Source organism: Eschscholzia californica, unplaced genomic scaffold, assembly GCF_041429995.1.
Source record: "Eschscholzia californica isolate CP2 unplaced genomic scaffold, dmEscCali1.0.p SCAF_1, whole genome shotgun sequence".
Classification (NCBI taxonomy): Eukaryota; Viridiplantae; Streptophyta; class Magnoliopsida; order Ranunculales; family Papaveraceae; genus Eschscholzia; species Eschscholzia californica.
The window spans coordinates 73,257,998-73,282,180 of record NW_028238198.1 but is presented as its reverse complement, the minus strand read 5'-3'; the positions used below and the strand labels follow the sequence as shown (position 1 = coordinate 73,282,180).

Here is a 24,183-nt window from a genome sequence, read left to right as displayed (position 1 = left end):
TGTTTTTTTTTTTAAAGAAGTATTGAAAAGTGGATCTTGTTAGAAAGCTAATGGAAAATCATTTCTAAATATATAATTTCTATAGAAATTCGATATCTCAAACAAAAGTTATTTCAATTTAAAGTTTAAAGAAAAATAAAAGAATTTAGTTACACAAAATGACAAAAAGGGGTATTTTAGTATTTGCACATTTTTTGACCTGAATAATAATTTTCAAATGTTTTGTATTTTTCTACTCATTTTCAATATTATTTTGACATTTCTAGAAATTACCCCTAATTATATTAACTGAAAGTCTCTAATCCCTCTCAATAATAATGCTTGTGTCCCTCCATCAAGACATGACAACAACTTACGGAGAGGACATGGGGTTAGAAGATTTTCAGTATCTTGTAACCGTTGTTCCAGATTTTTTAACTTAATCAACAGTGTCTGAAGGTATATACTTCCGCATCAGTCTAGAATTAATTTTCTAACATTGTATGTAACTCCGCATATTTAGATTTAATTTTCTAACAATTCTCCTATTTAAAAAAATTGTATCTAGTACTCCCAAGTTGAAACCCCCTTCACTGACAAAGGGGGTTAACCTATTAAAAAGATAATTAATGTTAGTTTATTTCTCAATCAGATCTATAAACTTACTCGAAGTCTGAATTGACTTCATTATTTGTTTATTTTAGATTATTTGTTTTTATTTGGTGGTTGATTTGTTTGAAAGCTAATATGTTTTTAAGAGTAGAGTTTTTTGAGTTTACCCCCTCAATACTAATTGGTAATTGAGTTTACCTCCCTCAATAATTGATAATTGAATTTATTCCCTTAAACTTACTATTTCAGGCAAAATACTAGGGTCATGTTTGGCGTAAAAAAAATGAATCACAAGTTAATAGTGTACGGACAAAATAAGTCTCTACGAATCATATTCTTAACTAAATCTAACATACTAAGGTATTGCAATTACTAAAATCACATTACCCAATCATTACTTTTGATAGACATATTCTTTTCCAACACACCATTAAACAGTGTCTTAGTGTTTTTAATAAAAATAGTAAGTTGAGAGGGGCAAACTCAATTATCAATTATTGAGGGGGGTAAACTCAATTACCAATTAGTATTGAGGAGGTAAACTAAAAACAACCTCAAAAGTAAGATGCAGACCACAATGGGAAAAAAGATTACCACAGGGCACAGGTTAACTTGATTTTCTTCCCTCATTTTGAAAACAACTCCAACTAAACCCTTTTTCATCTCATTGAAACAAAATACAAACTTGTGATTAAGAAACCAAAATACTAGTAATTTGTAACTTGTCCACCAAAACCTCAGAAAAAGGCTAAAATTCTAGCATGCATGTGCTGACACTGTTAAATGGAAACCTTTGATTTTTGGCGTAATAGCGGTGGAACGTAACCAAATATTACGGTCGTGTAAAATAGGGGCCTGCGGTACGGGGAACTCGGCCAAAATATAATACCCGAAGGGCCCGGCACGCACAATCCTATCCGTGTCCGAGTTTACCCCATCATTGCACTTCGGACAACCGTCCATAGCATCATGAGGAGCACCTCACTTTCGAGGGTACATAAGAGGTTGGTCTTTCTCAACGTGGTGTATAGCAAGAAAAACCTTTCCATACAAGATAGGGCCGTTCACATGAAAGAAGAGAAGAAAGTAAAGCAGAAACTTAACCCAACTACTACTCTGAGTAGAGAATAAAGGCAAATATGCTTCTATATAAAAGACCATTTAAGAAAGTTAAAATTTGCTACAATGTAAAAGTAAGGGAAAAAAACAAGTACTTTATAAAGAAACAAAGGAAGGGCACAATGTCAAAATACAAAAATACTGCAACTGTCCTTTTTTTTTTTGATGAGAGTACTGCAACTGTCCTTGCAAAGTGGAAACCCTTCTTTTCTTGTCCCCTTCCACCACCAACATATCCGTTTGGAATGGTCTCCCAAAAAAATATAGCCGTTGAGTGAGAGAACTTTTAATCCTTTCCACTAATTAACAAAGAAAACTAATCCAAACTACTTGCAACAAATTATTCAATTCTCATCATTTGGATTCTTGAAAACTAAAAAGTGGAGTGGAAGAAATTGTGGATCAAGTTTTTGTCAAAGTCACACTTGGAAATATACAAGATCCATGACCTACAAAATCAAAATTATCATAATTGAATTAGATAAAAGTCATGCTAATCTATACCCATTAATCTTGATCACCCAATAAATTCGGAAGGTTAATTATAATTTAACTAATAAGCAAAGTTCTTAGAAAAAGATAATAAATCGAATAACTTACTTGGGTTCTTGTTGGTTGGAACCGCGAGTCCGTTGAAATAACAAGTCCCGCCCGAACTTCGAAATTGTGACCAATACGAACTAAAAGCATAATTTGCATGAGAAATCAGAGAAACGGGTTGATAACATTTTCCACCGGGTCGAAGCGAGTCACAAGTTCCATTACCCTGTCCACAAGCATATGTAACGGCAGACCCAACTTCCGTGATGTTTGCTCCCTTCGCCACGACACACCATATCTTACCCTTATAAGGTGAATTGTTTGTGGCCGGAGGCAACGGTGAGTAGTCGGATAACAACTTTTTTCCAGTCAAATCGATATCGTAAAGACTGGAACCATTAGGATACAACAATCCCCAGTTTCTTTCGGTTCCGGGTCCCCCTTTTTGGTTCTCATTGTACAAAGCAAATATATAAGTGGGTATTATCCATCCGGGTCGGGCTGGAGTTCCATAAACCGGTTTAGAAGTCAATCTCTTAACTAGATTTCGGTTATAAGTGGCAGCATTGTGAATATTACCTCCAATTTGGTCAACATCACAATTACTAGGCCAACCAGTTTCAGCTAGGGTTATTCGAACATTTGGAAACCCTAATTTGGTCATAGCAAAGACAACTGAGTCAAGCATTTGGTCAAATAAGTTGGTGTATAATAAGCCATTAACTGGGTCGGTGTACGTTAGATTCCCACTAAAAAGCGCATAGTCAAGGTTAATTGCACTAGGATTTGAAGACCAAGGAAAATAAGTATAAGCATCAAGGAAGAAAAACGAATTTGTCCGATTTAAGAATTGTAACAGTGGTCTAATAACGGAAACCGATATATCGGACCGAAACGTTCCGTTTGAAGGTGGAAAAGATGATTCTAATGCATCCATGGCTACTGTTGTTCCAACTTTAATCTTCATCAAATTTAGGGTTTTTAAAGATTGTTTGATTCTTCTCATAGCAGGAACAAGATTGAACCAGATTTTCTTATCTTGAACAGAAGTATAGCTGAGAACTTCATTTCCAACTAGTACACATCGAATCAAGGTTTTAGGGTAAAAGGGGAGGAGATTTTTTCTTACCCAATCATTAGCAAGTGATTGATTTGAAGAAATGTTGGAAATAATTTGATTAGGAACCATGATTGTTACTTGTATATCTGTACCTGAAAGAGCATTCAAGATTTCTGGATTTGCATCATAGAGTTTGACTCGACCTACTTTCATTGATTTGAGAAGTTTAACAGAGGTTGCTGGTGATGGAAGATTATTTCCTAGCTGACCATAATTAACCCCAATCTTGATCGAGTTCTTTGCATCTGTAAATCAAATAAAAGGGGTTAGAGATTGACTGAAAATGAATAAAACCCATGTTTTGATTTTGTAAAAGAAACTTACTAGAGAGAGAAAGAAATGAAAGAATCGTCAAGAACAGAGCTAAACTAGCAGCTATTTTCATTTTTACTATGTTTTCTTGGAGTTCTTTCTTCTTCTATGTAAAAATAGGAAAATGGGGAAGTTTGAGGAGTTCTAAGGTGGGTTTTGGTTAGAGATTAAAGAAGAAAATGGGGAAGATAGAGAGAGAGAAAAAGAGTTAGAGAGAGAGAGAGAGAGAGAGAGGAAATGCAGAAGGGTAGAAAGAAGGGGGAGAAGGGAAGTTGAGAGTAAACTAGAGGGGGTTTGAGGGTTGAACAACCATTGAAAGAACTGTCTAATGATCTAACGTTTTATAAGGATCTTCCCAACGGATTAAAAGTCATAAAAGTAATAAATTAGTGTAGGAAGCTATACTACTATTAAGTGGTAAACCTAATTGGAACCTCGGGGCCACACAGACTACACAGAGCAAGAAGACATAATTGCCCGTCCGGACTCCGGAGTCAAGTCTTCTTGCATAATATCTTATTTAGTGGGGTATTATTTTGTATGCTTCTCGATTTGCAGCTCTTCTACATATCCTAGACTAGAGGCTTAAAATTAAACTTCTACCCACTTAGCAGCTCCAACGTATTGGGGGCTGGGGCTCCCAATTTGAATTTGGGAGCCCCAGCCCCCAGGCCCCAGCCCCATCCCTCCAACCCGGGAGCCCCGGGGCTGGGGGGCTCCCAGCCCCAAATATGGCCGTTGGGGGTCTCCCAACGGTCATATTTAGGGGATCCACCCCACTTATTTAGTTTTTTTTTAATTTTTTAAAAATTTTTTTTAAACTAAATTTTTTTTCAAAAAATATAAATTGTTTTAAATTTGTTTTTCCAATCATTTCTCTAATTTTTTTTTCATCTTTTCAAAATTCCTTCTCTCTCTAACATAATATTAAATTTCAATTTTATATTTGAAATTAATAATTTATAGTTGAAAATTAAAACACAACCCTCACACACATACACCACACATGTGCATATTTTAGATTTGGGAGCCCCTCTTGGGAGCCCAACGTTGGAGTTGTGAAAAGCCCCGGGGCTCCCAAAATCCAGGGGCTCCCAAAATTGGGAGCCCGAGCCCCACATTGGAGTTGCTCTTAGAGGGGATAGATAGATGATAGGGACATTAACCCCATGCCGAGATCACTGGTGTTTGCAAATAGTTTCAAACCTAATATATGTACAGGCGGTACATTTTCCAAATAGTTTTTCATTTTGCGTCGTCTCAGGGCTCAATTGTTCATGGACTTGTATCTTTCTCCAACTAATGGTTTCATTTATTATCGCTCTTCGGAAATCAGAGAAATAATTCATATTAAATCTAAGGGGTTCATTTGTTATTTTCCAAGGTCTTGTGTCTCTCTCTCAACCAAAAAAAACTAAGGGGTTCATTTATTATTGCTCTTAGGAAATCATAGAAATAATTAATAGTAAATCTAAGTGTGGCATGGGCAGATTGTGCCCTATAAAGAAAGCTAGAAATAACAAAAGGAAGGTAACAAATCTAATTAAAATATACTAAATTGGATACCTAAGTTCTCTAAACTGTCCGCGTGTCGTAAGATTTACATGGAACCATTGTTGACAATCAAAATTGTAAACGTGCTCTCATTACTGATTAAACAATCCTTTTGCATTCCCACAAATTTTAGGTGAGACCGCCTTGGCAAAAAATTGGTGTGTCTTAAGAGCAACTCCAATCCTAGCTGATTGAGGTTGAAAATTCGTATTTTAGGTGAGACCGCCTTACCAAAAAGTGTGTCTTATGAGCAACTTCAATCCCAGTCAACTAAGGTCGAAAATTTGAGGCCTCAGTCGACTGCTCCAATCTGAATCGGCTCAAAGGTGGTCACATGACCGTTGGAAGTCCCCAACGGTTATGTGACCGTTCCATCTTCGCTGTCGGATCACATCCAACGGTCCAAATTTTATATATATATATATATATATATATATATATATCTTCTTTAAATATTATTTTTTAACATTTTAATTATTATTTTTTTTTAAAGTCGATTACTTTAGAGTTTAAAAAATATATAATTACTATAATTTTTTGTTTTAAAACTTTAATTAGTTTTAATTTTTTTCAAACTCTAACAAATTAACATCCCACCAACGTGTCGATCCCCGAATAATTTCTCAATCTTGAAAAAAAATATTATTTCGAAAATAGTTTAAACACGTGTTTCGTATGCACATACACAAAATCACACACGTTTTTCGCACTCACAAAAACCCCCACACAAGCGTTTCTCACATATACAAATTTTAACCCTCTGGGGTTAGAACAAATTTTAAAGCTGAACAAAGGCTGTACAGAGGTTAAAAATTTTGGACTGAAAAAGTGATTTTTAAGGCGCAAGTCAGACTGAGGTTGGAGTTGCTCTAAAGAACTTGACTAGTCCGTTCCAAGGGGTCGATTCATTTGGATTGTGTTGGCTAAAGGTCACTTATGTTTTCCTTGTCACCCTCTAAGAACATTCATTTTTCTAATCATAACCATCATGTTTAGTACTAGACTAGATCTTTTTCCGTGTTTATTTGATATCTCAGGTATGAATGAGTCATTGAGTATGATGCCAATTCTCAAAGTTATTAATTAATATAAAAATTCATTAGTAGAATTCACTAATTATAAACCATGATAGAACGTTTAGGAGTAGATTTATAATAGATAATTAAAGGAGAATTACATAAGTTCCATTGCTCATACCCCCGACCTATATATATAGGACTGGACCAACCCGACCCGGACTCTGATTAAAAAAGACATAATTTAAAATCCATGACCCCATTAGACACTAAATATATAAGATTTTTACGTGGTACATATATTATTAAGTCTTTACTATCGGCACCACGGAAGATGGTGGTGGTGGAGGTGAAGGCAGATCGTCTTCATCATCGGCATAGGCATCACAATAACCACGTAAAATATCAGTTTCCTCATTAGTGAACCCGAGTGAACCAAACATGGAAGCCCAACAATGATGTTGGATAACCCGAATAGCCCTACAACAATTTGGACCTAAATACGTCTCACCATTAAGGAAGAAGAGAACTACTTCACCCGTACAAGATTTAAGCTCAATTAGTGAGTCCCAACATTCCGACGACCCATTCGATTGTAGTCGATCCGCTAGGGCTATTGGTTTCTCATGAGACTGACCCGGTAAGGCCCGTCCTGCTTCTACAGTATTGACATTGAACCCCACATTGCTTATGATTAGTATAGCAAGTGCTAGTAAGAAAGCGATTTTTGGAAAGAAAAGTTTAGAAGAATAAGATGAAACCATGTTAATTGTTGCAAGATTAGCTCAGAGAGAGAGAGAGAGAAGATAGTGAATGTTACTAGCTAGGTTGGTGAAGAAGAACATAAGGATCGTGATATTTATATAAATGTGAAGGAACGTTACGAATATACATGAGAATCGGAAAGGTCCCGAAGAATTAATTAAGAGTTATAAAATGCCAATAATGTGAATAATGGATTATGAGTAGGGTCGGGGAAGTTGATTAGGTTGCCCCACTTATTATGCTCCATTAATGACAATTTTATGGTCCCTTTATAGTCAAGTCTTTTGGTTACCCACGGTTTATTTCATTGAAATGAATGAGACCATCTAGATATATAGTACTAGTATTGAAGTCAACCGTGGAATGAGTCAAAATTAGTTAGAAGTAAATTATACTCCATATACAGTAGTACTTTTTATTCGGTGTGGTGTGGTGTGGGGTTGTGGGGTAAGAGAGCAAATGCCTTCTGTCTTATCACATAAAACTGTCTTGATGGTACAAAAATAGCATTTAAAAATGTAGATGTCCTAATATTTATGAATAGAAGCAGAGTCATTTGAATAATCTATATGAATTTTCGGTTTCAGACTTATAAATTATACTAGGTTGAGACTCCCTTAATTCATGAAAGACTATCAGCATATTCCTCATCGATGCCCAATAACAAGCTTTCTCCTCTCCCCTCTTCTTAATTTTGGGTATCTAATAGATGCCCTCATCATTTTTGCTACATGCACACACATTTCTTTTTTCCTTTTTTCTTTGTTTTTTTTGTTGAAGTAGTTTTTCATTAATTAATAAAAGCGTTATTACAGTATTTAGCACACACATTTCTTTGACTTGAACAAAAAAGTATTTTTGATGTAAGTGTATATAACAAAAATGGTAAGTGCATTTAAAATTTCTGATTTTTCAATTTATTGGATCCGTTTAGAATGGGATACCTTGTACACCCGAACAAGTTTTAACACCTCTCCCATTTTATGGGCGCCTTTTTGAAAAGGCCCTAAATTGACTAAACTGCTAAAAGCGCCTCTCTCACACGTCTGCATCCCATCATCTTTTCTCTCCTCCATGGGTTTTTTAGATCCACATCATGAAGAGGACGAAGAAAATGAAGACATGAAGATGAAGATTGTGATCACATTTACTTCAATTTTTCTCCCATTTGTTTCTTGGTTGATTGAAGGCGACTGCTGAACTCTACTGGTGGTGGTGGTGGTTGTGGTGGTGGACATAGTGGTGGAGATTGGAGTTGGGATTTAGGACTAAGATTTCTAAACTGTCTTTGAAACTTTTAGAGGCACCACTAGCATTCTTATAGTAGGACTTCACTTTTTTTTTTTTGTTGAAAGCCGAACTAGAAAAAACAAAAGCAACTACACAAACTAGTTCAGAAGAAAATAAGGAAAAACAATCCATATACGGTTACAATTATTTTGCCGAGCCCGTTTGACAATTTTGTCTGATTGGTGATGTGATCTTGAGATTGCCATTGGACCGTTGTAGACGATCTGCTTAGGTGATCAATGATGTTCCTATTGTCGCTCTCGATGTGCATGTATTCAATTTTATTGTTTGGTGTCCCAAAGATGCCCATAAGGATTGCCTTAAGTTCACATTCTTCCGCGTTTCGACCTCGTGTAGTCTGTGATATTGCTAATTGGAAGTCTTCTTTGTGGTCATAGATAATGCAGCTAATACCTGCCACTTTGGTGATATGTGTAAAGGAAACGTCCGTATTCATTTCGAGGAAAGGGTAATTTGGGGAGAGCCATCTGGTGTTGGTAGTTGTAGCAATGGTGTTGTTGTTGTTTACTGTCCCATCTGGGTAGTTCAAGATTTTCAGAATAACCTGTATAGGGGTTTGTACTTGTTTCTGAAAGCATAATTCACATTTAGTTTTTCATATATACCAAAGAATTTTAGCGTAGAGCGTTGGTTTAGTTATGTCCTTACCAACATTTTGGTCGTTCTAAGATAGTATCTAGTCTTTGACATTGTCGATGTGATCAATCCTTATAGAAAAGTAAAACCAAATCACTCTAACATAAGTGCAGCGAAAAAGAGTATGATCTTTAGTTTCGAGATTGTTACAATACATACAATTAACAATGTTTCCAGTATATTTCCTTGTACGCAGGGGCGGCCCACGCCCAAAGCAGCCAAAGCAACTGCTTTGACCCCATTTTAGGAAGGCCCCAAACCTGGTTTTACTTAAAAGCACCTCTACTTAGAATATTTTCCAAATAACATATTGCTTTAAGTTAACCGATGAACCTCAAGCCCAGTTATCCAAACAAGTATTCACGTGAGTTGAGAAGGAAAGCAAAGTTACTTACCTACCCTAACTTTCTCTTTTCTAAGCAGTTAATTGAAATTGAAAATGGAAACCAAGTTACCTTTTTATTTTCTATTTCTTTTTCTTTTTTTTGTTGAAATGGAATAACCTAACCTACGTGGACCTAATTCCTTATTTTATTTTATTCAATTAAACCAAGTTATTATATTTAATTAATTCATTTTTGCCTCTCTTTCACTCTCTTGTTATCCTTTCTCTCCTATCTTCTTTATTTCTCTCCATCTAGCAGCCACAGTTATATTGCACTTCCTTCTGTACCTAATCTTAGTGTCTTATGTTCTTCCTCTTTCTTCTTGTACTTCTCTTTCTCTTTCATATTCACAATTTTTTTTATTTTTTTCTCCAATTTTGTTGTGAAAGAGTTAATTTAAAATTTTACTTTAGAGTTAAAACAAGTTTCTAGAATGTAGCGTCTACCGAGTAGTGACTATATTATATTATTATCTTTCAACAAAAAAAAAAACTATATTATATTATTATATCATCTTTGCCATATAGCTTTACAGGGTATGTACTTCTTAATGTTTTCAAACGCATAGTTAGTAATTTTACATTTCAAAAAGCATGTGAAATGTTTTCAAAACATATTTAGTCAATTTTTATATAAAATTTGATACACTTCTTATAAAATATATAGTTCACATTTACGTATTTAGTTATGTTTTTCGTACTAATTTATTTGTTACAGGAAAAAATTAATTTTGTTATAGACAGTGTATAAAGGTCCCATATTTTAGTTCGCTTTAGGTCCCCAAACAACTAGGGCCGGTCTTGCATGTACGATGTTTTACCAGCGGTAGACTATTAATACAAAATTTTCAAAGAAATAATTTAGTCCGTGGAGTAATTGAGAGTTTCCAAATGAAGGCTCAGTCAATAGGCATCAAGTGGGTCGACTGGTTAGTTTTTTTAATATGTCGATACATAGAGCCGATAGTATAATTGTCTAATTTACTAGTTTAGTAAGACCTCACTTAATACAGGGGATTGAAAAACTACCCGTCCTTACATAAGGTTCCTCTTAAATCAAGTGGCAAGTCAGGAGGGTTCGATTTTTTTTTGTTTAAGACAAAACATAATATCTATTCCAAATAAGTGAGGTTAGTTACAGTAATGTTATGATGGGACAAAGAACAATTAGGAGCACAAGTAGAGAAGTTTAAACCAGATTTCCTAGAGTTACTCGCAAGATTGTGAGTTTCGCTATTTAACTCCCTATTTACACACAAAAACGAGATAGAAGTATAAGAGGGAGTCTGATGATTTCCTTAAGAACATGCTTTATTGTCGAATATACTGAGTTATGCTTATCACTCAACAAGTTGGGAACATTGAGCAAGTCTCCTTTCAAAAGTAGGTGTTTGATGCCATGGTTCTTTGCCCAAAGAGCTCCATGAGGGTTCGGAAGTTGAGCTAAGCAAAATTGAGAATCTCTTTATAATTTTCATATAGAAACATATAAGAGCATCTCCAATGCAACACTCAACTTACAAAACTCAATTTGACATATAAGACTAGTTGAGTTTTTGACAAAAAACACTCTCCAATGCAACACTCAACTAGAGTCTCAATATGATGTGTCAACAATAAATGTTGAGATACTCAGAAGAAAACTCAATTGTTGAGTTTTCTTCTGAGTATCTCAACATTTATTGTTGTATCTCAATTGGTCTACATTAACATTTTATATATTAAAATAAGAACCAAAAGTAAATCTAAAGTAAATGTTGAGTTTTTTTGAGTGTTGCATTGGAGATGAATTTTGAATTGAGTATCTCAATAGTGCAACCGAGGAAAGAGGAACTCAACTCATACTTGACACATTGGATTAATTGAGTTTTTGTTGAGTGTTGCATTGGAGATGCTCTAAAGTATTCTTACTGAATCCAATAAATGGCTATAAATTTATTATTTGGAGATCTACTTCCATGATTTAGATAATCTTTTTCCTTGATCAAAATAATAAGAAATCTTTTTTGAATATGGGTTGCGATCTACGGTAGTCATTACATGGACTTGATATTTGATACACCATGAAGCTGTGATAAACACGATAATCGGACAAGTTAAATTAGGAGTGAAAGAGGCCCGGAGCTCAACAATATACTAAAGAGGCTCAAAATCCGATTCCAATTTTTTTGGGAATCGGACCGCAAACTTCTAAGATTTTGAAATTTATATCAATACCAAAATTTTCAACCACTTGGACAACCAAGTGCCGATAAGTAATAAGGAATCTTGAGAGAGATAAAGTGATAAAGTTCAAATACACAATGAATAAAGCTAGGAATCATGAGCCAACCCGTAAGATCGACTTTTACCACCTAGATGCCATCTAACAAGGGAAAACACTTACAATTTTACCGATTACAATACTACTCATAGATAAAGACACACTATTCACATTACAATTTCCTAAACATGAGAAAGTGGGTAAAATTTATGTCACATGAGGATATATAAGTAAGTAGTTCGTTACAATATATGTATATGAGTAAGCAGAGCTCAGAGGTGAAATAAAAATGTTCCTCCACTTAAATTCCTTTAGCTTCTGTGAAAAGGTTCAAACCTTTGAATTATATAACACACTCGAGTGTAACGAGTGGAGATGAAGGAGGTGATGTTCTCGGTTGATGACCGAGAGGGAGAGTGTCTCGGTTATAGCCGAGAGCTATGTGACAACTCTTGGTGAAGACCGAGAGTGGTGATGCTCGGGTATAACCGAGAGTGAAGGAGACTTTGTCTCGGTTGTGATAGCCGAGAGACCGAGAGAGGAAGATGATGGTCTCGGATAGACAACCGAGAAGATGAAGATCTTCAGGTGAAGGCCGAGAAGGAGGATGGTTGATAGTGATGAGAGATAACAGCTTAGGTAAATACCTTGGTTTTATTATTCACTTACAACTTGTACATTACATTATGAATGAACCCCTTTATATAGGTTTACATGAAGAAGAGTTTAAGGTTATCAAAACTTATCTAAACTAATCCTAAACTAATCTAAATTACAATCCTAATACCTAAGGAATCCTAGTTGTAGTAGGATTCCTATTTGGACCAAGTCCACTCGGTTTGGCCGAGTGGAGTGGACCTTCCAACACTCCCCCTCAAGTTAGAGCGGGAATGGAAGTAACGCCTAACTTGCCAATAATGTTCTTGAACGGTTCTGCCCCAAGTGGCTTTGTGAAGATATCCGCTAACTGATTTTCTGTACTGGTGAAGCGTGTGGCAATGACGTTGTCTTTAATCTTTTCACGAACGATGTGGCAATCTATCTCAATGTGTTTTGTACGTTCGTGGAAGACGGGATTATCAGCAATGTGGAGAGCGGCCCGATTGTCACAGTAAACTGTCATCGGGTCAGAGTGATTGATTCCAAAATCAAGTAATAAATACTTGAGCCATTGTAATTCGCATGTGAGGATGGCTAAAGCTCGATATTCTGCTTCTGCCGAAGATTTTGCAACTGTGGGTTGCTTCTTTGATTTCCAGGAGAGAGGGTTGGATCCCAACATTGTGAAATACCCAGTAGTAGATCTACGGGTTGAAGGACAGCCAGCCCAATCCGAATCACAGTATCCTGTAATATGGAGAGAGCTGTCTGCGGATAAGAAGACTCCTTTATCAAGAGTACCCTTCAAGTATCGTAGAACGCGATGAGCTGCGTCTAAGTGTACTTGGCTAGGTGTTTGCATGAACTGACTGAGGTTGTTTACGGCAAAGGTGATGTCCGGCCGTGTAACCGTTAAGTAAATTAATCTGCCTATGAGACGGCGGTAAACTGACGGATCTGGTAAAGGTGTACCGTCGGTGGGACTGAGACGTAATTTTTGTTCCATGGGAAACTCAGAAGGACGTGCAGCGGTGAGTCCAGAATCTTTTAAAATATCAAGAGCATATTTCCTTTGACATAGAAATATGCCTTGTGATGAGCGAGATACTTCGATACCAAGGAAGTATTGTAGGCGGCCCAGATCCTTTAGTGAAAAGGCTTTATTTAGAAATATTTTTAACTGGGAAATAGCATGATCATTATTTCCCGTGATAATTATGTCGTCTACGTAGACGAGGACATAGATTTGAGTGGAGTGAGATCTAAAAGTAAAAAGAGAATAGTCACTTTTAGACTGAGAAAAGCCACGTTCGATGAGAACGGAGGAAAATTTTGAAAACCATTATCGAGAGGCCTGTTTGAGACCATAGAGAGATTTATGGAGACGACATACTTTAGACTCCCCCTGAGATGAAAAACCGGGGGGTAATTTCATGTAGACTTCTTCATGAAGGTCGCCTTGAAGAAAGGCGTTATTGACATCCAATTGATGGAGAGTCCACCCTTTAATGGCGGCAAGAGAGAGAAGGACACGAACAGTTACTAATTTAGCAACTGGAGCAAAAGTGTCATTATAGTCTAATCCCTCGATTTGGGTATAGCCTTTGGCTACTAGGCGGGCTTTATATCTCTCTATAGATCCATCGGATTTGAATTTAATTTTATACACCCATTTGCAACCGATGGGCTTTTTGCCGGGTGGTAAAACAGTGATTGTCCAGGTTTTATTTTCTTCCAAGGCTGAAATTTCCTTGGCCATGGCCTCCTTCCAATGAGGGGACTTCATTGCTTGAGTGAAGGAGGTTGGTTCGGTAGATGATAAAACCGAAGAGAGAAATTGTTGATGAGAGTTTGAAAACGAGTTAATGGAAAAATAGTTTTCAAGAGGATATTTAACAATGTTAGTATTTGAACACACATAGTCATCTAGATGACTAGGCGGGCGGCGAGACCGAACCGGTCGGCCGGAATCGGCAACGACGGAGTCGGAGATCCGGACGTCGGATGGAGGAATCGGCAATGAAGAATCACTGCTCGGTGGTGTAGATAAACTTTCTGGAGGCACACCAGTACCCGGGTCCTCATTAGAAATTACTGGAGGCACCCCTGATGGGTTAGACGGTCCACTGTTAGGTGGACCTGAAGTCGGGTCAGCAGGGGTGTCTGAAGGCACCCCTGTCGCCGAATGCAGACTCCCGGGGACAGGAACAGCAGATTCATCAGTGAATCTGCTGCTGTCCGCCGGTGGAATGGAACGAATTTTATCGTTTGTCGGAAAGACAAACGTGTCGTCGTCGTCGATAGTGATGAAGGGTTCCGGACGCGAGAGAGAGGGTTGTTCCATCGGTGTGGATGACATCGGGAATCGGTTTTCAATAAAGGTCACATCACGTGAGGTATAAATACGTCGGGTGGAGATATCATAGATTCGATAACCCTTTTGTCCGTTCGGATAACCAAGGAAGATGCCGGCGGAAGAACGAGCATCCATCTTAGTTTTGACCAAAGGAATTCGTGCATAACAAAGACATCCGAATACACGTAAGTGTGAAAGATTTGGAGGAGAACCCATGAGGATTTCATGAGGTGATTTTCCATCAAGAATAGGTGTAGGTAACTTGTTAATGAGATAGACGGCGGTTAGAACGCATTCTCCCCAAAAAGAGAGAGGGAGATGAGCTTGAAGACGTAAAGAACGTGCAACTTCAAGAATGTGACGGTGTTTGCGCTCAACAACACCGTTTTGTTGAGGTGTATAGGTACAACTACGTTGGTGGGAAATTCCCTTTTCAAGAAACCAACGTTGTAGAGAAGTATTCATAAACTCGGATCCGTTGTCCGTTCGAATTGTTTTAATGTTACAATTGAATTGTGTGTGAACGTAATTAGAGAAATTCATAATTAACGTATTTGAGTCCGATTTGGAATTCATGAGAAATATCCAAGTACAACGTGAGAAGTCGTCAACAAGGGTTAGAAAATAACGACACCCGGAGGTGGAGGGGACCGGAAAGGGACCCCATAAATCCATATGTACTATGTCAAATATACTTGAAGAAGTAGTAGTACTATTAGGAAAAGGTAAGCGACTTTGTTTAGAAAGGGGACATAATTCGCACGGTACTTTATTTGATAAAAAATTAAACTTCATACATGGAAGTCTAGAATTAAAATATTGAAAACGTGAAAAAGATGGGTGGCCAAGACGGCAATGCCATAAAACAAAAGACTCATGACTAGAATTATCTCGAACTAAATTCGAAACTGAAAGGATGGGACGCTCCGTGCGAAAGAAATAAAGGTCATCATGAAGACTACCAAGCCCAATCTCCGTCTTCGTTTTTCGGTCCTGAAAAAGACACAAATCATGGTCAAATAGGACGGTACAACGAAGGGATTTAGAAATCTGAGAGACAGATATGAGATTAAATTAAAAAGAAGGGATGTGAAGAACATCCTTTAAATAAAATCTATTCGTAAAATAGATGGTACCAATATGATCAACCTTGACTCGGGAGTCATCCGGTAATCGGACATATAAATCCGGTGGTGCAAGGGAATAAGAAGAGAATCTTGAAAGATTGGAACAAATATGTTTAGCGGCTCCTGAATCAATAACCCATGGAGGATGAGAAGAAGAAGAGTACTTACCTGTGAGATTGATGAGTGGATCCTTGTTGGTGCCGTTAGAGTGGTCGGTTGGTTGCCTATTGCGGTCCAATAATGCTAAAATACCTTGATATTGCTCATGAGTAAAAGATGACGCTGCAGGCACCCCCGAACCATTATGGTTCATAGCCGAACCGTTAGTGTCCATAACCGAGGCAGTCACGGGATCTTGGCGTGAACGGTTCCTTCCACGTTGACCGTAGTTGGGTGGATACCCATGTAATTTGTTGCACGAGGAAACATCATGTCCATGAATTTTGCAATTTTCGCAAAAGGGTCGAGGACGTTTAGTACGTTGTCTATCGGAACCGTTGAATCGGTTATGTGAGTAATCGTTGGAACCAACCGCTAGGGCAGCAGTGTTAGAGTCAACATTCATGGGAGTAATGAGATTTTGTTGAACCTCTTCTTGCTTGATAAGTGAATGTATGCGAAGAATTGAAGGGAATGGTTCAATTAACAAGATTTGACTCCGAATTGATGAGAACCGGTCATTAAGACCTTGAAGAAATTCCATAGCTCTATCTTGGTTGGTTCTTTCAACCAAAGAGCGACCATGACCACATATACAAGGCTCGGTGATTAGCAAGGAATTGAGTTCATCTTGAAGAGCCTTGAGATGTGTAAAATACGTAGAAACGTCTAAATTCTCTTGTTTGAGACAAGAAATAGCTCTCTTTAATTGAAAGATTTTAGGAGCATTGGTTTGATGAAATCTATCAAAGAGATTCTTCCATATATCGGATGCCGTCTCATCATATAAGATGGATGATCGAAGAGGTGGGTCTACCGAATTAATAAGCCAACTAGAAACGAGATCGTTACATCGTCCCCATTGTTCTAATTCATTAGGATCGGTGGGTTTATCGATGCTTCCATCTACGAAACCTAGTTTGCCCTTTGCCCTTAAAGCTTTTGACATTCCTCGAGACCATGAGGAGTAATTATCACCGGTTAGAAATGGTGTAATAAGAATGGTAGTAGGAGAATCCGAATGGTAAACATCAAACGGCCCACTATTGAGATTAGTGTGAATTTGAGAAGTTTCCGAAGTTTCGGGAGTAGTCATGATTCAAAAAAAATTTGAAGGCTCTTATACCATGTGAAAAGGTTCAAACCTTTGAATTATATAACACACTCGAGTGTAACGAGTGGAGATGAAGGAGGTGATGTTCTCGGTTGATGACCGAGAGGGAGAGTGTCTCGGTTATAGCCGAGAGCTATGTGACAACTCTTGGTGAAGACCGAGAGTGGTGATGCTCGGGTATAACCGAGAGTGAAGGAGACTTTGTCTCGGTTGTGATAGCCGAGAGACCGAGAGAGGAAGATGATGGTCTCGGATAGACAACCGAGAAGATGAAGATCTTCAGGTGAAGGCCGAGAAGGAGGATGGTTGATAGTGATGAGAGATAACAGCTTAGGTAAATACCTTGGTTTTATTATTCACTTACAACTTGTACATTACATTATGAATGAACCCCTTTATATAGGTTTACATGAAGAAGAGTTTAAGGTTATCAAAACTTATCTAAACTAATCCTAAACTAATCTAAATTACAATCCTAATACCTAAGGAATCCTAGTTGTAGTAGGATTCCTATTTGGACCAAGTCCACTCGGTTTGGCCGAGTGGAGTGGACCTTCCAACAGCTTCCATACAGTCCAATAGAGGACCTCTAATAGAACTACATTGTTATTAAACTATCAAAAGTCACTAAAATTCAACATAGTTAGGTTTTCTTGAAAAAACAATTTTTTTTTTCTTATACAAGACAATTAGTCGTTACACAAACTATTATTTGTTGAAACATCACCAAAATAACAAAGAAAATGGATGACATGATAAGAATGGCATACTCCAGAGGTTAGGTAAAGTTGGTGGGAGAATGATCAGATAGCAGATAATCCTTATATTGCCACTAATACTAGTAAATTACTCCAATCTTTTCAAGAGATGAAATGCTTTGAACCATTTAAAATTCAAACTTCATATGAAATACTTGAGAATGCCCTAGCAAGCATAAAATACCTGTAACAAGAAAAGAATATAATCACGACGAATGTAACTGTATCAGTTTCTGTATTCCTTTTTGGTTATTTTTCAAAAAATTAAACAAGACGAAAATAGCATCTTAGTCATAAATTATAATACTTGAACCATATGGTTCCAATTGAAAATATTTAGAATCAAAATTAGGTCTAACTCAAGTCAACTTTGACTAAACAACAAATTCCCGGGCGCATGAACCATGTTCTATGCCTGCAATTAGTAGTTAAACCCATAACCAAACATACAAGCTTTGACCCAATTAAGAGAGTTACAACTTATTATGGGGGATTAATTTTTCTTTGCATTCTCTCAAGAAAACCCTAATTCCTTAATTTTAGGTGACCATTATTTTTAATCTTACCAAAATAATTTGTTAATATTTTAGTTTTTGATGAGTTTAAAATGATCATTAAGTGATGCACTTGAGTTCGGCGATCTTAATAGCATTATTATACATATAATATCAATTTATTAGACAAAATCAGTGTCTTTATCATCTAACTTTTTCTTTGGGGCCTTAACTACAGAATCAAAACCATCATTTCAGCTAATGAAACCCAACTCAAAAGGATTATTAAAGAAAAAGAGCTCCCCCACAAGCAAATGTTATGAACACATGGTGGATCCCTCTTGCTTTCCAATAACATGGTCTTCCTTTTTCATACTTTTTTTTTTCTCTCTTTTAGGGTTGATGGTAGGGTAACATTACCCTACTACATCATGGGAAGTTCACAATGACATGGCAAATTGTAATTTTCATTGGATCCACCAAATAACCTAAACAAAGAGAAAGTGATTGAAGTGCTAGATAATCATCTTATCAACATTAAAATTAGGAATTTTTAGTACATAAGTTATGATATTAAGCAACAAGTGACAATATTAATGAATCGACTAGATATCAGTATCATGTCTCGGATTATTTTCGTAATTACTTACTTCTAATCATAGTTTATCAAAACAAAGAGATAAGTGCAACAAAAGTGTACAAGTAGCATCTTTACCTTTCTATGTAGTTTCCATATCATTATGTCACTTTTTTATCTCACCTTTTGATATTCTTTTTTTTTTTTTTTTTTTGGTATTCTCATTTTCCCAATACCAAAATATAAGCCTTAAAAAGCTCTCACTATCAATCTTTATCTTCCCATGTGAGATAAAGACTATTAAACACCAACCCCCCACAAAAACATAAGAAATCAATACAAAATACAGAACCACACAACCAACTCAGCTTTCTTGGTGCCAGCTTGTATTTAACAATCCCCAACCTGTAATAAATACTTGAACTTTTATTAATAACTTTAGTCAGTCCTTTTTTGTCTAAAATCTTGCTGGCAAAGAATCCTTTTGTTCTATTTTCCATGCAAATTGCATTAAACCAATTAAACAAAATAAAATAGAAAACAGATAAAGAAGAAAAAAAATTTAGAATAAGGTAAAATAATAAATGTAGAGCTTCAGTTGACCAAAAAAATTGGACATCGATTCACATCTCTATGAAATATTAGAAATAAATAACATGATCTGAATGAACAAGGAGAAGGTCAACTAAGAAGTTTATGTAGCACCAAGTTTTAACCGTTTTGTTAAAATTTATATAGGAGAGTTAGGTTTCAATCTTAAGGTTTTCCGATAACTTGTTACTGAGTATAATACGACATTAAGAGTAGGAGTTTGAAAAATTAAGGGTTTCCAATCTTAATAAGCACTTGCAAAAATTTCTTGAATTTTCACAACATAAAGTTCAATGATGTAAAATTACTGCAACCAAACTATGAAGGAAGATGTCTTTATGAATGTCAAGAGACAAAATATGAAAAATAACCCAATAAATGAATAACCATTAAATGTTTAACATTTAGTTAAAAAAAATAATATCTTACAAATTTCTTTCTTCTTCTTCTTCTTTTTTTTCTCAGATTCAGCTTCTGCACCAAACCAAATGTTCACTTCTCATCACCATTAACAATCTATTGGCTTTTACACTACAGAATCCAAACCTAAAATGACATCTCTGATTTCGAAATGAAGAAGAAAACAGTACAAAATGTGGAAGAGCATACTAAGAAGAGGAAAACTATATAAATGTCAGAAAGGCAAAAATCAAAATTACAATTTAACAAATTACCCAGCTTGATTGAGAGGTTCTTCTTTTTTACCCTATTATCGGCAATTCGCTGAATTAAACGTGTCGGGGAATCCGTTTGGCCTGGAGGGTATACTTGTTTGGGTGTTCCCTAGACTTGTATCGGTACGGCTATAGAAATCTGAAGTCATAGTGGAAGTTCCTTCATCTTGCCATCTCTGTAAAGCCTGAGGTAGGCTCATATGGAGATCAACACCATATGCTTCTTCTTCTTCATGTCGGGAAGGTTTCCATTGCTCTACCAGCGGTCCCAAGATGTTTACTGCGTGGCCCATTTCGGGTCTTTGAGTAGGATCACGGGCTGTGCAGTGTCCAGCTAGCTCAGCTACCGTGGTAATGTTTGCAAATGTTTCTTCATCGGGATCAAGTGTAGGGTCGATAGCTTTAATGATGTTATTTTTGTTAATGAGAACTCTACGGAACCATGTCACTAGATGAGACTGTTCATCTGGTAAGTTCTCGTCTAGCGCTTTTCTACCCGTTAAGATCTCCATTAAAACCACTCCATATGCGTAAACATCGACCTTCCTTGTCACCCTTCCCGTCGCTGAAATAATATAAACACAGGTTTCGTTCATTATGTAAAGAAGATATCAATTTAGTAATGAAACTACTCTCTTCCTAAAGTACTCGAGAGTTCGAAATATTTTAAAAGGAGACTAATTTGTAAAAGCATAACTGAAATCTTCTAGCAATGTTAAAAGTAATGCAGAAATGGATAAAAACAGTTTCATCACGAAAACAGCTCTTTTATAGAAAAAAGAATTTGTCGTGAGTAGGAACAAAAATTCTTGCCAAAATTGGGGTTGTGTTTTGATTCGATGAGGTAGGTTAGCAATCATCAACAATAGTGTACTCATTTTTGTTCATGTCAGTAAGTAATAACATGCCTATACTGGGTCGAAGTTTATGTTCAATCATGTTAGGAATGTGTAGAAAAGTTCAACCATTGACTATAAGCAGTTGAGATACTCAATAAGGTAATTAAGGAAAGAAAAAAAATTAGAAGATCAAACTTACCAGCATATTCGGGTGCAAGATACCCAAATGTTCCTGCTAACCGAGTCTCGAGCGAGTACTTCCCATCAGGGGCATTCTTCACAAGACCAAAATCTGCAACCTTCGCTCTCATATCGTTTCCAAGAAGAATATTTGTGGGCTTTAAATCTCTGTGAATGAAACTTTGTTGGGCTAAGCTATGCAAATATTCCACTCCTCTAGCTACATCCAATGCTATTGAAACCCTTTGTTTCCATGTAAGAGGATTACCGCCATTGTTATTCCAATCAAACAAGTGTTGGCTCAAAGTGCCCTGAGGCATGTACTCGTAAACCAAAAGTCTCTCGTTTCCGTTAACGCAAAATCCCAATAAAGCGACTAAGTGCCTGTGTCTAACCTTCGTTAGAACTGCAATTTCGGCTTGAAATTCATTCAATCCCTTTGTACCCATTAAATTTGATTCCATCCTCTTAACAGCTATTTGCGTTCCATCATGAAGCTCACCTTTGTATACAATTCCAAATCCTCCCCTACCCAAAATGTTATTTTCGCCGAAATTATCGGTAACTTGTCGAATGACCTCAATTGATATTGTAACGTTTCCTCCTTCGAAATAACGAGCACTAGTATCACCACTGCTTTGACTAGTTAGCTCATTTGCAACCCCGCCATATCCATTTCTACCACTAGTACCCACCTCAGAATTCTTCACAAGTTCCTTCCCACTTATAGGACTCTCTAAGCTCCCAAAGTTACCATGATGTTTTTTCGTGTAATATTTGTATCCTACTAGAAATACAACACCCATGAAAATCAACACAGCAATAATTATACCAGCAACCATACCTGCCGAGACAGCTGAACTTTTATGTCGTCCAGATTGATCTGCAGAAGTTGATTTATTTGAGCTAGGATCACCAGAAGGTGGTAAATCCGTACCGAGAAGAGGATTACCATTTGGTTTCAAATTAACTTTTGAGGAAAACTCGGGAACTTTTCCACTAAGATTGTTGTTAGTAACATCGATGATTTGAAGCTCGGTTAAGCTAGTTAGACTAGATGGGATCGAACCAGTAAGGTTATTGTCGTTTAACAGCAAATTCTTCAATGAAGTAAGTTTTGAAATTGCAGGTGAAATTGTACCACCAAAATGCCGCTTACCGAAATTGAGAACGGTAACATTCTTCGCTTGTGGATCACAAAGAATACCCACCCAATCTCCTGCACATGCATTATTTCCTACCCATGAATCAGCCAAACTCTTTGGGTAACTCAAAGCTCCTGCAATCTCCAACAATGTCATCACTTGAGGATCACAAGGACCTGGCTTAGGATTACAGAAACTATTTTGAGCTCCTATATTTACCAAAACTCCAGGTTTAAAATCTGGGTAAGGTCCTTGTAACTTGTTATTAGCTAAAGAAACATTAACCAATTGAGGAAGTGAAATTAATGAAGGTGGAACTACTCCTGCGAGAAAATTATCGCGAAGTTGAAGATCGAAAATCGAAGTACAATTAGAAAGATCAGGAATTGAACCTGTAAACAAATTCTTGTGAAACCAAACTTGTGAAACTTGTGTCATTGTACCAAGAACATCAATAGAACCAGAAAGACCCATAAGTTGATTATTAACCCAAATATTTCTAATATCAGATCCAGCTAAAGAACTTGGAAGAACACCAGTAAGATTATTATAAGAAAGTCTTAGATTCTGTAAACTTAATAAAGAACCAACAAAATCTGGAATTTGTCCCATAAGATTAACACTATCAGCATAAATTGAATCTAAACTATCAGATTGAGCTAAATCTTGAGGAAAAACCCAAGGTGATAAGTTAAGATTATCACTTAAACTCAAAGTTTGTAAACTTGGAAGACCGTAAAAGATAGAATCAGGAACAGAAGTGAAATTATTTGTATTCAAATAAATTGACTTCAATGAGGTTAAGTTTGAGAAATTAGGTAAAGGACCAGTAATTTGATTGTTTTGGAAAGAAACAGTTTGAAGTTTAGTAAGTTGATTTAGATCTGAAGGTATTGAACCAGTAAGAGATTTAGAAGAAAGATCAATAGAAGTAACACTACCTGACTCACAGTTGATACCAGACCATTTACATGGGTCAGAACCAGACCAATCTGATGGAGTTGAAGAAAGAGATTTTGAAAGTTTCAGAAGATACCCATTCTCATCTGCTATAGTATTTGAACAGAAAAAGATGAAGATGAAGATAGAGAGAAATGGGTAAGGAGAAATTAATGGTTTTCTTTTCGCCATTGTTGTTTTGTTTCTAGAGAGAGAAAGTGAAAGAGAGAAGAGAGAAGAAGGTGCTGTTTGTGTGTGTGTTTGTTTCCTGAAGAGGGTTTTTAGAGAAGAAAACGGAGGATTTTCTTTTCCTTTTCATCTTTCGGTGGTGATACGCGTGAGTTTTTATACAGTATTTCTCAACTTACTATTTTTCATAGAAGTAAATGATGTGTCGCTTTCTTATTGGTTGGTGGATTTTCAACATAGATAAAGAAGAATTTATGGAAGTATATATATGTACAGCCATTTGTTGCTAATTTATTGAAGTTTGGCTGCCGTATACCTAACTTACTAATTAGTTTCTTTCAACAAAAAAAAAAAAAAAAAACTTACTAATTAGTTATTACTCATTAATAGCCGTTGATTAAGGAAAACTCTAATTAGGGTTGGTGGGAGAAAATATTCTGATCTAAGGGTTGTGAATTAACGGTTATGGAGATTATGGGAAGTATTTGATGAAGTAGAATTAATGATTTAAATGTTTGATTAGTACTGTATTATTTAATGTCATATTCTCAACCACTGAAACGTCTACGTGTAAAAGTCATCCAACATAAGAAACATATAAAACCGAAATAGACAACTAGGTTATGATTTTTCTTCAAAATTCAAAGAGTTAGGCTAGGAGGAATATATAGTTTCAAATTGGGGTATGAATAAGGTCAACTTGTCTTTCCACAAAAGTAATTTTGTTTTATGTGGTTAGATGAGTACCTATTGGGATATTGGTAACCTCCATACTACACAAATAATGGAGGTTATGGTGATCTTACGTTGCAAATGATTTTCTACGACA

The 24,183-nt window shown here is 36.5% G+C and overlaps 2 protein-coding genes and 1 pseudogene across 2 annotated transcripts; all 3 read right to left on the bottom strand.

Moving 5' to 3' along the window:
* Nucleotides 1-1,714: 1,714 nt before the first annotated feature.
* LOC147568986 (putative glucan endo-1,3-beta-glucosidase A6) lies at nucleotides 1,715-4,967 on the bottom strand. The gene is made up of 4 exons (XM_086655435.1): nucleotides 4,813-4,967; nucleotides 3,695-4,288; nucleotides 2,311-3,615; nucleotides 1,715-2,159 (listed from the first exon to the last, which is right to left on the bottom strand). The coding sequence occupies exons 2-4, from the start codon at nucleotides 3,753-3,755 to the stop codon at nucleotides 2,113-2,115; spliced, it is 1,413 nt and encodes a 470-aa protein (XP_086511561.1). The 5' UTR covers nucleotides 3,756-4,288; nucleotides 4,813-4,967; the 3' UTR covers nucleotides 1,715-2,112.
* Nucleotides 4,968-6,557: 1,590 nt separating this feature from the next.
* On the bottom strand, nucleotides 6,558-7,016 carry LOC147568985 (egg cell-secreted protein 1.4 pseudogene; annotated as a pseudogene).
* A 12,732-nt stretch (nucleotides 7,017-19,748) lies between these two features.
* LOC147568984 (receptor-like kinase TMK4) lies at nucleotides 19,749-23,420 on the bottom strand. Its single transcript, XM_086655434.1, has 2 exons — nucleotides 21,101-23,420; nucleotides 19,749-20,627 (listed from the first exon to the last, which is right to left on the bottom strand). Exons 1-2 carry the CDS (start codon nucleotides 23,355-23,357, stop codon nucleotides 20,098-20,100), a joined length of 2,787 nt encoding a protein of 928 aa, XP_086511560.1. The 5' UTR covers nucleotides 23,358-23,420; the 3' UTR covers nucleotides 19,749-20,097.
* Nucleotides 23,421-24,183: the final 763 nt, after the last annotated feature.